Consider the following 15,301-nt stretch of genomic DNA (forward strand, 5'->3'; position numbering starts at 1 on the left):
AATACAGTTTCAATGCAGTTAGTTACCTCCTGACCAGAGAAACTGAGGTTGACTGTAGAGTGTATGATAGACTGGGTCTCCTCTCCCAGCTCTACACACATATCCTCCTGTGGGAGTAGCACCAGCAGGGATCAGAGTGTAGGAGTCTTCACTAGTCACATTGTCAGATATGGGCTGTAGAGAGTAAGACTTGTCTGATAGGGAGGGTAAACCAGCTCTGTAGGGAACAGTCCTGTACCAGGAGAACCTCCAGCCTGTAGAAGTCTTGTCAACTTCACAGCTCAGAGTCACTAAGTCTCCAGGGTTCAGCCACTGAGGAGAGATACTCAGGACAGGTTGGGGTTGATCTGTGATTTGATAGAGGACAGGTTTCAACCTTTCAGTCTTAGAAAGTATTCTAGTGAACCCAATTTATTTTATACATGATTAGATAGACTTACCAGACACGGTCAGTTTTACAGCCTCACTGATCTTGGAGAACTTGTTTCCCTTTACACCCTCACAGGTATATGAATCACTGTTAGACCTGTAGACAGGACTGATTCTGTACTCAGGCTTTGTGTTAAAGGGGCTGAATAACTGACTATTCTTATACCATCTGTAGTCCCAGTCAGGGTCTCCTCCTCCCTGTATGTCACATCTCATAGTAACAGTCTCTCCTCTGAATATCTGCGTCCAGTTGGGTTGGAGGATCAGAACAGCAACAGGTCTCTCTGCACAGACACAACTAACTGAATAAACAGTTGCACTATAGCTTCAAGTTAACTATCATTGTTGTGATACAGTAAACAGACAACATATTATACCATAGATTACCATCTATCCATATAAAATAACACTTTATCATAAAACTGTTTTAGACTGACCAGTAATGTTGATCTGGACTGGGTCACTGTACAGGGTGTAGTAGACTGGGTCTCCTCTCCCAGCTCTGCACCAGTACTGTCCTCCATCAGAGACATTGACCCAGCTGAGTGTGTAGGGGTATCCAGAGGTTGTGGTTACTGGTGTAGAGTCTGGTCTGTGTCTGTACCAGTAAAACTTCCATCCAGAAGACTCTACAGTACAGCTCAGTGTCACACTGTCTCCTGTGAATATGTTCTCTTTGTCTGAAGTCAGTGTGGTCTTTGGCTGATAATCTGTTGGTATTTCAATGGGTTTGAGTGATAAGATAACAACAACAACAACAACAACAACAACTAAAATTGTCACTATTCACAGTAACAGTGACAGCATCACTGATGGATGAAGATGTGGGTCTGGATCTTCTCTCTCCCTGACACCAGTAGAGACCCTGGTCAGACTCAGTAACTCTACTGATGGTGGATCTAGTATTAAGGTATTTATACTGGGACAAGCTAATCTCACTGTTGTCTTTGTACCATTTATAGCTCCAGTCACTGTAAGACCCAGCTGAACACGTCAGAGTGATGTTTCTCCAGGGTACACAGGGTTTGGATTTACGATCACTGTAGTTTCAGGCAGAGCTGAGAGAAAAGAGCACTGAATATCAAAACATATGGAAACCTTAGAAATTTCCATCAATTTAGGGATCGGCTAAACTTTGAACATTGAGATATTAAATTAATGATAGGAAATGAAAGAGACTGGGTTATGTTAGAAGTTAATGGTTCTCAGAAGAAAGAGGAAGGCTTTGGAAGGTGTTTGATGGAGGAGAGGAGAGAGATGTGTTGATACAGGGGAGACAGATGGACATCTGCGTATTAGATGAAAGAGGGGTTGAGGTCAGGAGGTGAGGACAGATTCTCTTAAGAGAGTAATAAATGTTTGGAATCCTGTTACCCTCTTTATTAGCTTCCTGTAGAGCCATAAAATGTAAGGATTGGAGAGAAAGGGGAGTGTCTTAAGTAGGATGCATATAAACTGTGAAGTCTGAAATCTTTAGCTGTCTGTTTTCAGCTGTACAGAACCTTTGAGGAATGATTAAACTTGGTTAAAGCTTCTCTAGTGTCCGTGAGTTATTTACTCTGAAAAATAAGAACCTAACAGTGGTTTTGGAAAGTTCATTATAGGTGTATGTTGAATTTAAAGCTAGAATAGTTAGTTGCTACATCCATTTTTGGACTTATAAATGAATGATATAATGTATACCGGTATTGATTCTTGAAGAATATAATCTGGTTTTACTCCAATGTTTGTAAACAATGTAAATGTAAACAAACAATGTAAAGCCTCAAAACAATGTTAAAACTATCATTTGTTTATGGATCATTCTACAGAAGTGGTGCACATTGGGGCTTTACATTTGTTTTCTAATTTGTATCCTATTTTTCCCAACTTTCAACACGTCTTCCAACATCTGTCAGATAGACGTATATACTTCTCACACACTTTGTTTCTATTGCATACCTGAATTCCTTACTGCCACACTAAACTGGTCACTACAGAAACATAGTGAAATAGAAGCAGTAAAGGGAGCACCATGAACAGTAGTGGTCATTTTGATTAACCTATTACAGATTCATTTTAGAAACTGTATTTGCATAACAAATGAACTAAACAGTAAAAACATGATTTTTAACCAATTTTCAAAACCTTTAAATTGAATTTACAGAAATATATTCTCTATTTTTCTCTGTAAAATGTTCAATGTTGATTGTATTAATCTGGAACTTGATTGATTTAATTACTTATGCATCTAATTAATTATGTTGTTAGATGTTTAATTATCACTTTTCCTATCATTATTTTGGCAAAATAGCAGGCGTTTCGGTGTAAGGTTTCAAAAATAGAGAAAGCTAGATGTATAAAACTCATTTTACTATAAACATTGCCATTGACGGCTTCCACCATTTAAAGAAGTCAACTGGGTGGGGATTTCTATGGTTTGGGAGTGATCAGCCAATGATCAGAGAGTATTTTCTTCCTCCAATTGGGTTGCCTCATAGAGAAAGATAGAGGACTCTAGTGCCCAAAAGCATGTTTTAGCATGGGCAGCACTATTGAGGACTTTCACAATTTTTAAGTATTCAACTGGGTTGGACTTCCTATGGGTTAAGAAAGATCACATAATTCCATCCAGGTCATCAGTGGGGATACCCAATTAATTAGAATCGTGAGTAAACATTCCATAACTGCAGGTGGCAGTAAATCCTCAACCTTGACTTTATACCTGTCCACACACACTAGGTGGCAGTGTACACCCTTTCAATTTGTTTGCCAACTCATAGAAGTAGTAGAAGTAGACAGTTGAGGATTTCAAAATGGAGATGGCCTCAATGAAGTTGCCCATGCTCTCATAGATGCCATAATGGGACATACAGGTAGACAATGAGGCAATGTCTATCTAAGTCCATGGGTTACCTATGGTTTGTAAACCAAGTTTAAGACCAGAACATTGGTCCCAATATCCAGAACCAGTGAACTGAGACCATAACAAGTTAAAGACCAAATGTATGTGTTATTGAGTGGTCTCAAGACCAAGTCCACTAGATCCTGAGTCCATGGGCCCTTTCTTCAATTGTAAGAAACTCAAGTTGAGTAAACTTGAGTACAGTAGAACACAGTAGAGTACAGTAAAGTAGGGTACAGTAAAGCAAAGCACAATACAGTAGAACACAGTACAATACATTCAAGTAGAGTACAGTAGAGTAGGGTAAAGTAGAGTTCAGTAGAGCACAGTAAAGTAGAGTACAATAGAGTAGGGTACAGGTCAATAGAGCACAGTAAAGTAGAGTACAGTAGGGTCGAGTACAGCACAATAGAGTAGGGTTCAGTTGAGCACAGTACAATAGAGTAAGATATAGTTCAGTAGAGTACTGTGCAGTATTGTAGAGCACAGCACAACAGAGTAGGGTACAGTTCAGTAGAGCACAGTACAATAGAGTAGGGTACAGTTCAGTAGAGCACAGTACAAAAGAGTAGGGTACAGTTCAGTTGAGCACAGTACAATAGAGTAGGGTACAGTACATTAGAGCACAGTGCAAAAGAGTAGGGCATAGTTCAGTAGAGCACAGTACAGTAGAGCAGGGTACAGTAGAGCAGGGTAGGGTACAGTAGAGTACAGTACAACAGAGTAGGGTACAGTGCAATAGAGTAGGGTATAGTACAGTACAGTAAAATAGAGTAGGGTCCAGTTCAGAACACAGTGCAATACATTCAACTAGAGTACAGTAGAGTACAGTAGAGTACAGTAGAGTAGGGTACTGTTCAGAAGAGCACAGTACAATAGAATAGGGTACAGTACAGTTGAGCACAGTACAATAGAGTAGGGTACAGTACAGTGGAGCACAGTACAATAGAGTAGCGTAGAGTTCAGTAGAGCACAGTACAATAGAGTAGCGTAGAGTTCAGTAGAGCACAGTACAATAGAGTAGGGTACAGTTTAGTTGAACACAGTGCAATAGAGTAGGGCAGAGTTCAGTAGAGTAGGGTACAGTACAGTAGAGTAGGCTATAGTTCAGTAGAGCACAGTACAGTAGAGTAGGATAAAGTACTGTAGAGTACAGTACAATAGAGTAGCGTAGAGTTCAGTTCAGCACAGTAAAATAGAGTAGGGTACTATACAGTAGAGCACAGTGCAAAAGAGAAGGGTACAGTTCAATAGAGCACAGTAAAGTAGAGTACAGTTCAGTTGAGCACAGTACAATAGAGTAGCGTAGAGTTCAGTAGAGCACAGTACAATAGAGTAGCGTAGAGTTCAGTAGAGCACAGTACAATAGAGTAGGATATAGTTCAGCAGAGTACAGTAGAGTAGGGTACAATTCAGTAGAACACAGTGCAATACATTCAACTAGAGTACAGTAGAGTACAGTAGAGTAGGGTACAGTACAGCACAGTACAATAGAGTAGGGTACAGTACAGTGGAGCACAGTACAATAGAGTAGGGTACAGTACAATAGAGTAGGGTCCAGTTCAGCAGAACACAGTGCAATACATTCAACTAGAGTACAGTACAAGTTGGGTAAAATTCAGTAGAGCACAGTGCACTAGAGCAGTGTATAGTTCATTAGAGCACAGTACAGTAGGGTACAGTACAGTACAACAGAGTAGGGTAGAGGTCAGTAGAGTAAAGTAGATTAGGGTACAGTAGACAGAGCAATAGAGTGGGGTACAGCTCAGTAGACCACAGTACAGTAGAGTAGGGTACAGTTCAGTAGAGCACAGTGCAATAGAGTAGGTACAGTTCAGTAGATCACAGAACAATAGAGTCAGGTACAGTTCATTAAAGCACAGTGCAGTAGAGTAGGGTACAGTAGAGTAGGGAATTGTACAGTAGAGCACAGTAGGGTAGGGTACAGTACAGTACGGTAGAGTAGGGTAAAGTTCAGTCGAGCACAGTACAGTAGAGTAGGGTATAGTACAGTAGAGCACAGTACAATAGAGTAGGGTACAGTTCATTAGAGTACAGTACAATATAGTCAGGTACAGTTCAGTAGAGCACAGTACATTAGAGTAGGGTACAATTCAGTAAAGTACAGTACAATCGGTTAGGGTACAGCACAGTTGAGCACATTGCAATAAAGTAGGGTATCGTTCAGTAGAGCACAGTACAGTAGAGCACAGTACAGTAGAGTAGGGTACAGTACAGTAGAGTACAGTACAGTAGAGTAGGGTACAGTACAGTAGAGTACAGTACAGTAGAGTAGGGTACATTACAGTAGAGTACAGTACAATAGAGTAGGGTACAAATCAGCAGAGCACAGTGCAAAACATTATATTAGAGTACAGTAAAGTACAGTTCAGAAGAGCACAGTACAATAGAGTAGGGTACAGTACAGAAGAGTACAGTACAGCACAGTACAATAGAGTAGGTTACAGGTCAGTAGAGCACAGTACAGCAGAGTAGGGTATAGTTCAGTAGAGTAGGGCACAGTATAGTACAATATAGTAGAGTAGGGTAGGGTACAGTACAGTATAGTACAGTACAGTACAATAGAGTAGGGTACTGTTCAGTAGAACACAGTGCAATACATTCAACCAGAGTACAGTAGAGTACAGTTCAGTAGAGCACAGTACAATAGAGTAGGTTACAGGTCAGTAGAGCACAGTACAACAGAGTAGGGTACAGTGCAATAGAGTAGGGTATAGTACAGTAGAGCACAGTACAAATGAGTGGGGTACAGTTCAGTAGAGTACAGTACAGTAGATTAGGTTACAGTTCAGTACAATAGAGCAGGGTATATTTCAGTAGAGCACAGGTCAGTAGTGTAGGGTACAGAACAGTAGGGTACAGTACAGTAGAGTACAGTACAATTTAGTAGGGTATAGTACAGTAGTGCACAGTTCAATATAGTAGGGTACAGTTCAGATGAGCACAGTACAATAGAGTAGGGTACAGTTCAGTGGATCACATTAAAATAGAGTAGGGTACAGTTCAGTAGAGCACAGTACAATATAGTAGGTTACATTTCAGTAGAGCACAATACAATAGAGTAGGGTACAATACATTTCAGTAGCGAACAGTACAGTGGAGCACAGTACAATAGAGTAGGGCACAGTACAGTAGAGCACAGTGCAATGGGGTAGGGTATAGTTAAGTAGAGCACAGTACAGTAGAGTAGGGTACAGTTCAGTAAAGTACAGTAGAGTACAGTACAATAGAGTAGGGTACAGTTCAGTAGAGCACAGTACAGTAGAGTAGGGTACAGTTCAGCAGAGTACAGTACAATAGATTAGGGTATAGTTCAGTAGAGCACAGTACAGTAGAGTAGGGTAAAGTTCAGTAAAGTACAGTAGAGTACAGTACAATAGAGTAGGGTACAGTTCAGTAGAGCACAGTACAGTAGAGTATGGTACAGTTCAGCAGAGTACAGTACAATAGATTAGGGTATAGTTCAGTAGAGCACAGTACAGTAGAGTAGGGTACAGTTCAGTAAAGTACAGTAGAGTACAGTACAATAGAGTAGGGTACAATGCAGTTGAGCACAGTACAATAGAGTAGGGTACAGTTTAGTTGAACACAGTGCAATAGAGTAGGGCAGAGTTCAGTAGAGTAGGGTACAGTACAGTAGAGTAGGCTATAGTTCAGTAGAGCACAGTACAGTAGAGTAGGATAAAGTACTGTAGAGTACAGTACAATAGAGTAGCGTAGAGTTCAGTTCAGCACAGTAAAATAGAGTAGGGTACTATACAGTAGAGCACAGTGCAAAAGAGAAGGGTACAGTTCAATAGAGCACAGTAAAGTAGAGTACAGTTCAGTTGAGCACAGTACAATAGAGTAGCGTAGAGTTCAGTAGAGCACAGTACAATAGAGTAGCGTAGAGTTCAGTAGAGCACAGTACAATAGAGTAGGATATAGTTCAGCAGAGTACAGTAGAGTAGGGTACAATTCAGTAGAACACAGTGCAATACATTCAACTAGAGTACAGTAGAGTACAGTAGAGTAGGGTACAGTACAGCACAGTACAATAGAGTAGGGTACAGTACAGTGGAGCACAGTACAATAGAGTAGGGTACAGTACAATAGAGTAGGGTCCAGTTCAGCAGAACACAGTGCAATACATTCAACTAGAGTACAGTACAAGTTGGGTAAAATTCAGTAGAGCACAGTGCACTAGAGCAGTGTATAGTTCATTAGAGCACAGTACAGTAGGGTACAGTACAGTACAACAGAGTAGGGTAGAGGTCAGTAGAGTAAAGTAGATTAGGGTACAGTAGACAGAGCAATAGAGTGGGGTACAGCTCAGTAGACCACAGTACAGTAGAGTAGGGTACAGTTCAGTAGAGCACAGTGCAATAGAGTAGGTACAGTTCAGTAGATCACAGAACAATAGAGTCAGGTACAGTTCATTAAAGCACAGTGCAGTAGAGTAGGGTACAGTAGAGTAGGGAATTGTACAGTAGAGCACAGTAGGGTAGGGTACAGTACAGTACGGTAGAGTAGGGTAAAGTTCAGTCGAGCACAGTACAGTAGAGTAGGGTATAGTACAGTAGAGCACAGTACAATAGAGTAGGGTACAGTTCATTAGAGTACAGTACAATATAGTCAGGTACAGTTCAGTAGAGCACAGTACATTAGAGTAGGGTACAATTCAGTAAAGTACAGTACAATCGGTTAGGGTACAGCACAGTTGAGCACATTGCAATAAAGTAGGGTATCGTTCAGTAGAGCACAGTACAGTAGAGCACAGTACACTAGAGTAGGGTACAGTACAGTAGAGTACAGTACAGTAGAGTAGGGTACATTACAGTAGAGTACAGTACAATAGAGTAGGGTACAAATCAGCAGAGCACAGTGCAAAACATTATATTAGAGTACAGTAAAGTACAGTTCAGAAGAGCACAGTACAATAGAGTAGGGTACAGTAGAGAAGAGTACAGTACAGCACAGTACAATAGAGTAGGTTACAGGTCAGTAGAGCACAGTACAGCAGAGTAGGGTATAGTTCAGTAGAGTAGGGCACAGTATAGTACAATATAGTAGAGTAGGGTAGGGTACAGTACAGTATAGTACAGTACAGTACAATAGAGTAGGGTACTGTTCAGTAGAACACAGTGCAATACATTCAACCAGAGTACAGTAGAGTACAGTTCAGTAGAGCACAGTACAATAGAGTAGGTTACAGGTCAGTAGAGCACAGTACAACAGAGTAGGGTACAGTGCAATAGAGTAGGGTATAGTACAGTAGAGCACAGTACAAATGAGTGGGGTACAGTTCAGTAGAGTACAGTACAGTAGATTAGGTTACAGTTCAGTACAATAGAGCAGGGTATATTTCAGTAGAGCACAGGTCAGTAGTGTAGGGTACAGAACAGTAGGGTACAGTACAGTAGAGTACAGTACAATTTAGTAGGGTATAGTACAGTAGTGCACAGTTCAATATAGTAGGGTACAGTTCAGATGAGCACAGTACAATAGAGTAGGGTACAGTTCAGTGGATCACATTAAAATAGAGTAGGGTACAGTTCAGTAGAGCACAGTACAATATAGTAGGTTACATTTCAGTAGAGCACAATACAATAGAGTAGGGTACAATACATTTCAGTAGCGAACAGTACAGTGGAGCACAGTACAATAGAGTAGGGCACAGTACAGTAGAGCACAGTGCAATGGGGTAGGGTATAGTTAAGTAGAGCACAGTACAGTAGAGTAGGGTACAGTTCAGTAAAGTACAGTAGAGTACAGTACAATAGAGTAGGGTACAGTTCAGTAGAGCACAGTACAGTAGAGTAGGGTACAGTTCAGCAGAGTACAGTACAATAGATTAGGGTATAGTTCAGTAGAGCACAGTACAGTAGAGTAGGGTAAAGTTCAGTAAAGTACAGTAGAGTACAGTACAATAGAGTAGGGTACAGTTCAGTAGAGCACAGTACAGTAGAGTATGGTACAGTTCAGCAGAGTACAGTACAATAGATTAGGGTATAGTTCAGTAGAGCACAGTACAGTAGAGTAGGGTACAGTTCAGTAAAGTACAGTAGAGTACAGTACAATAGAGTAGGGTACAATGCAGTTGAGCACAGTGCAATAGAGTAGGGTACAGTTCAATAGACTACAGTACAGTAGAGCAGAGAAGGGTACACTTCAGTAGAGTACAATAGAGTAGTCTACAGTACAGTACATTTACATTTTAGTCATTTAGCAGACGCTCTTATACAGCGCGACTTACAGTAGTGAATGCATACATTCCATACATTCTTCTCCGTACTGGTCCCCCGTGGGAATCGAACCCACAACCCTGGCGTTACAAACACCATCACTCTACCAACTGAGCCACACGGGATCAGGGTACAGTACTGTCGAGCAGAGTACAATAGAGTAGGGTATAGTACAGTAGAGCACTGTACAGTAGAGTAGGGTACAGTTCAGTAGAGTACAGTAGAGTACAGTACAACAGAGTAGGGTATAGTTCAGTAGAGCGCAGTACAGTAGGTAACAGTTCAGTAGAGTATAGTGTAATACATTCAACTAGAGTAGAGTACAGCTCAGTAGAGTACAGTAGAGTAGGGTACATTACAGTAGAGTACAGTACAATAGAGTAGGGTACAGTACAATAGAATAGGGTTTAGTTCAGTAGAGCACAGTACAGTAGAGTAGGGTACAGTTCAGTAGAGTACAGTGCAATACATTCAACTACAGTACAGTAGAGTACAGTTCAGTAGAGTACAGTATAGTAGGGTACAGTACAGTAGAGCACAGTTCAATAGATTAGGGTACAGTTCAATCGAGCACAGTACACTAGAGTAGGGTACAGTTCAATAGATTACAGTACAATAGAGTAGGGTACAGTTCGGTAGAGCACAGTTCAGAAGAGTAGGGTACAGTACAGTAGAGCACAGTACAATAGAGTAGAGTACAGTACAATAGAGCACAGAACAATAGAGAAGGGTACAGTTCAGTAGAACACAGTGCAACAGAGTAGGGTACAGTACAATAGAGCACAGAACAATAGAGAAGGGTACAGTTCAGTAGAACACAGTACAATACATTGAAGTAGAGTACAGTAGAGTAGGGTGCAGTTCAGTAGAGCACAGTAAAATAGAGCAGGGTACAGTTCAGTAGAGTACAGTACAATAGAGTAGTGTACAGTACAGTTGAGTACAGTAGAGTAGGGTAAACTTCATTAGAGCACAGAACAATAGAGTAGGGTGCAGTTCAGTAGAGCACAGTACAATAGAGTAGGGTACAGTTCAGTAGAGCACAGTACAGTAGAGTTGGGTACAGTACAGTTGAGTACAGTGGAGTAGGGTACCGTTCAGTAGAGCACAGCACAATAGAGTACGGTACAGTACGGTATAGTACAGTATAGTAGGGTACAGTTCAGTAGATTACAGCACAATAAAGTAGGGTACAGTACAGTAGAGTAGGGTACAGTTCAGTAGAGCACAGCACAATAGAGTAGGGTACAGTACAGTATAGTACAGTAGAGTTGGGTACAGTAGAGTAGAGTAGTATATAGTAGTAGTAGTGTTTTGGTCAAATTGATGTCAATGTTTGGGGTCTTAGAGGGTTGGAACCCCCTGTTGGCTATTCATCTCAATACTCTACTCTTTTTCCTGAAGTGTCCACTACCCACATGGTGGTCCTCTGTAACACAGTTGGTAGAACATGGACCATGCAACATTAACATGTAGATGTGCTGCCCGTGTTGTAACAGACACCATAATGGCACAGATACAAAGATGAAACCTCTATATAAATGTTTTCCTTTATGTTCAAACATGAAGTTTAGGAGTCAGTGTACAGGACAGACTCTTCTCAATAGAAATAGGTGTATAAACAATGACTCTGTACTATAATAAATTAACAATATGTTTGTTATTGATTCACAGAACAACAGAAAATATTTCCCCGTCCCAATCATTTTTAGAGCTCACTGTAACTAAGAATTCTGACATGCAGACCATGATTGACTCAATATAAATAGTCAACAACATCAATAAAGCACAACAAAGTAACTCACCTTTTACAGTGAGAGTGACAGGATCACTTGGTTGTGAAGATGTGGGTCTAGACACTCTGTTCCCTTCACACCAGTACCGACCCTGGTCAGACTCAGCAGCTCTCCTGATGGTGAGGGTGTCTCCTGTTATAGTGTGTCTGACAGACTGGGACACTACATTATAATTCCTGTCTTTGTACCACTGATAGTTCCAGATACTGTCAGACCCTACTGAACACGTCAGAGTAACTGTCTCTCCAGTGTATGCAGTGTTTGGCTTTACAGTCAGAGTAGATTTGGGAAGAGCTGTGAAAATAAAGCACAAAACATCTGGATACATGCCTGGTAATTCAGCTGATGCTGTAACGTTGTGATAAAAGTATATTTTACATATGTTGACTCCATTCAGTTAGAATTTACATACATTTATATAAAGACAAATGCAGTCAGAGCAACAATCTTTCCAAAGTATTGCCTGACTTCAGTAAGTAGTACGGTAACTGTTATTTTAGACATATAAACTATATATGCAAAAGTATGTGGACACCCTTTCAAATGAGTGGATTCGGCATTTTCAGCCACAGCTGTTGCTGACGTGTATAAAATCAAGCACACGGCCATGCAATTTCCATAGACAAACACTGGCAGTAGAATGGCCTTACTGAAGAGCTCAGTGACTTTCAATGTGATACCGTCATAGGATGCCACCTGTCTAACAAGTCAGTTTGTCATATTTCTGCCATGCTAGAGCTAACCCGGTCAACTGTAAGTGCTGTTATTGTGAAGTGGAAACGTCTAGGAGCAACAACGGCTCAGCTGCAATATGGTAGGCCACACAAGCGCACAGAACGATACCGTCAAGTGCCGAAGTGCGGAGCGCGTAAAAATAGTCTGTCATCGGTTGAAACGCTAACTACTGCGTTCCAAACTGACTCTAGAAGCAAACTCAGCACATTAAACGCTCGTCGGGAGCTTCACGATATGGGTTTCCATGGCAGAGAATTTGCACACAAGCATAAGATAACCAATACAATAGAGCAGGGTATAGTTCAGTAGAGCACAGTACAGTAGATTAGGGTACAGTTCAGTAGAGCATAGTACAGAGAATTAGGGTACAGTACAGTACAGTTGAGTAGGGTACAGAACAGTACAATAGAGTAGGCTACAGTTCAGTTGAGCACAGTACAATAGAGTAGGGTACAGTACAGTAGAGCACAGTGCAATAGAGTAGGGTAATGTTCAACAGAGCACGGTACAGTAGATTAGGGTACAGTACAGTACAATAGAGTATGGTATAGTTCATTAGATCAAAGGTCAGTAGTGTAGGGTACAGTACAGTAGAGTACAGTTGAATAGGGTACAGTACAGTAGAGTACAGTACAATAGAGTGGGGTACAGTTCAGTAGAGCACAGTACAGTAGAGTAGGGTACAGTTCAGTAAAGTACAGTAGAGTACAGTACAATAGAGTAGGGTACAGAACAGTAGAGCACAGTACAGTAGAGTAGGTTACAGTTCAATAGAGTGCAGCAGAGTACAGTACAATAGAGTAGGGTATAGTTCAGTAGAGCACAGTACAGTAGAGTAGGGTACAGTTCAGTAAAGTACAGTACAATAGAGTAGGGTACAATGCAGTTGAGCACAGTGCAATAGAGTAGGGTACAGTTCAATAGACTACAGTACTGTTCAGTAGAGCAGAGAAGGGTACACTTCAGTAGAGTATAGTACAATAGAGTAGTCTACAGTACAGTACATTTACATTTTAGTCATTTAGCAGACGCTCTTATCCAGAGCAACTTACAGTAGTGAATGCATACATTCCATACATTTCATACATTCTTCTCCATACTTGTCCCCCGTGGGAATCGAACCCACAACCCTGGCGTTACAAACACCATCACTCTACCAACTGAGCCACACGGGACCAGGGTACAGTACTGTCGAGCAGAGTACAATAGAGTAGGGTATAGTACTGTAGAGCACAGTACAGTAGAGTAGGCCACAGTTCAGTAGAGTACAGTAGAGTACAGTACAACAGAGTAGGGTATAGTTCAGTAGAGCGCAGTACAGTAGGTAACAGTTCAGTAGAGTATAGTGTAATACATTCAACTAGAGTAGAGTACAGCTCAGTAGAGTACAGTAGAGTAGGGTACATTACAGTAGAGTACAGTACAATAGAGTAGGGTACAGTACAATAGAATAGGGTTTAGTTCAGTAGAGCACAGTACAGTAGAGTAGAGTACAGTTCAGTAGAGTACAGTAGAGTAGGGTACAGTACAGTAGAGCACAGTTCAATAGATTAGGGTACAGTTCAATCGAGCACAGTACACTAGAGTAGGGTACAGTTCAATAGATTACAGTACAATAGAGTAGGGTACAGTTCGGTAGAGCACAGTACAATAGAGTAGAGTACAGTACAATAGAGCACAGAACAATAGAGAAGGGTACAGTTCAGTAGAACACAGTACGATAGAGTAGGGTACAGTAGAATAGAACACAGTACAATACATTCAAGTAGAGTACAGTAGAGTTTCGTGCAGTTCAGTAGAGCACAGTAAAATAGAGTAGGGTACAGTTCAGTTGAGTACAGTAGAGTAGGGTAAACTTCATTAGAGCACAGAACAATAGAGTAGGGTGCAGTTCAGTAGAGCACAGTACAATAGAGTAGGGTACAGTTCAGTAGAGCACAGTACAGTAGAGTTGGGTACAGTACAGTTGAGTACAGTGGAGTAGGGTACCGTTCAGTAGAGCACAGCACAATAGAGTACGGTACAGTACGGTATAGTACAGTATAGTAGGGTACAGTTCAGTAGATTACAGCACAATAAAGTAGGGTACAGTACAGTAGAGTAGGGTACAGTTCAGTAGAGCACAGCACAATAGAGTAGGGTACAGTACAGTATAGTACAGTAGAGTTGGGTACAATAGAGTAGAGTAGTATATAGTAGTAGTAGTGTTTTGGTCAAATAGATGTCAATGTTTGGGGTCTTAGAGGGTTGGAGCCCCCTGTTGGCTATTCATCTCAATACTCTACTCTTTTTCCTGAAGTGTCCACTACCCACATGGTGGTCCTCTGTAACACAGTTGGTAGAACATGGACCATGCAACATTAACATGTAGATGTGCTGCCCGTGTTGTAACAGACACCATAATGGCACAGATACAAAGATGAAACCTCTATATAAATGTTTTCCTTTATGTTCAAACATGAAGTTTAGGAGTCAGTGTACAGGACAGACTCTTCTCAATAGAAATAGGTGTATAAACAATGACTCTGTACTATAATAAATTAACAATATGTTTGTTATTGATTCACAGAACAACAGAAAATATTTCCCCGTCCCAATCATTTTTAGAGCTCACTGTAACTAAGAATTCTGACATGCAGACCATGATTGACTCAATATAAATAGTCAACAACATCAATAAAGCACAACAAAGTAACTCACCTTTTACAGTGAGAGAGACAGGATCACTTGGTTGTGAAGATGTGGGTCTAGACACTCTGTTCCCTTCACACCAGTACTGACCCTGGTCAGACTCAGCAGCTCTCCTGATGGTGAGGGTGTCTCCTGTTATAGTGTGTCTGACAGACTGGGACACTACATTATAATTCCTGTCTTTGTACCACTGATAGTTCCAGATACTGTCAGACCCTACTGAACACGTCAGAGTAACTGTCTCTCCAGTGTATGCAGTGTTTGGCTTTACAGTCAGAGTAGATTTGGGAAGAGCTGTGAAAATAAAGCACAAAACATCTGGATACATGCCTGGTAATTCAGCTGATGCTGTAACGTTGTGATAAAAGTATATTTTACATATGTTGACTCCATTCAGTTAGAATTTACATACATTTATATAAAGACAAATGCAGTCAGAGCAACAATCTTTCCAAAGTATTGCCTGACTTCAGTAAGTAGTACGGTAACTGTTATTTTAGACATATAAACTATATATGCAA

At 40.9% G+C, this 15,301-nt stretch overlaps 1 protein-coding gene and 1 non-coding gene across 10 annotated transcripts in view; both read right to left on the reverse strand.

Annotated features, from left to right (window-relative positions):
- The window catches only part of LOC106577870 (Fc receptor-like protein 5), a 39,520-nt gene that overhangs the window by 7,189 nt on the left and 17,030 nt on the right, over positions 1-15,301 (reverse strand). For all 9 annotated transcript variants that reach the window (XM_082965204.1, XM_082965208.1, XM_082965203.1 and 6 more), the window contains exons 5-9: positions 14,790-15,074; positions 11,364-11,648; positions 867-1,139; positions 441-713; positions 27-347 (exon numbers count right to left, since the gene is read on the reverse strand). In XM_082965204.1, the coding sequence (XP_082821330.1) occupies positions 27-347; positions 441-713; positions 867-1,139; positions 11,364-11,648; positions 14,790-15,074 (1,437 nt within the window). The remainder of the gene's footprint in view (positions 1-26; positions 348-440; positions 714-866; positions 1,140-11,363; positions 11,649-14,789; positions 15,075-15,301) is intronic.
- trnat-ugu (transfer RNA threonine (anticodon UGU)) lies at positions 13,191-13,265 on the reverse strand. The gene has a single exon. It is a non-coding gene; the product is annotated as a tRNA-Thr (tRNA).

This window comes from Salmo salar, chromosome 18 (genome assembly GCF_965601325.2).
Source record: "Salmo salar chromosome 18, fSalSal1, whole genome shotgun sequence".
Classification (NCBI taxonomy): Eukaryota; Metazoa; Chordata; class Actinopteri; order Salmoniformes; family Salmonidae; genus Salmo; species Salmo salar.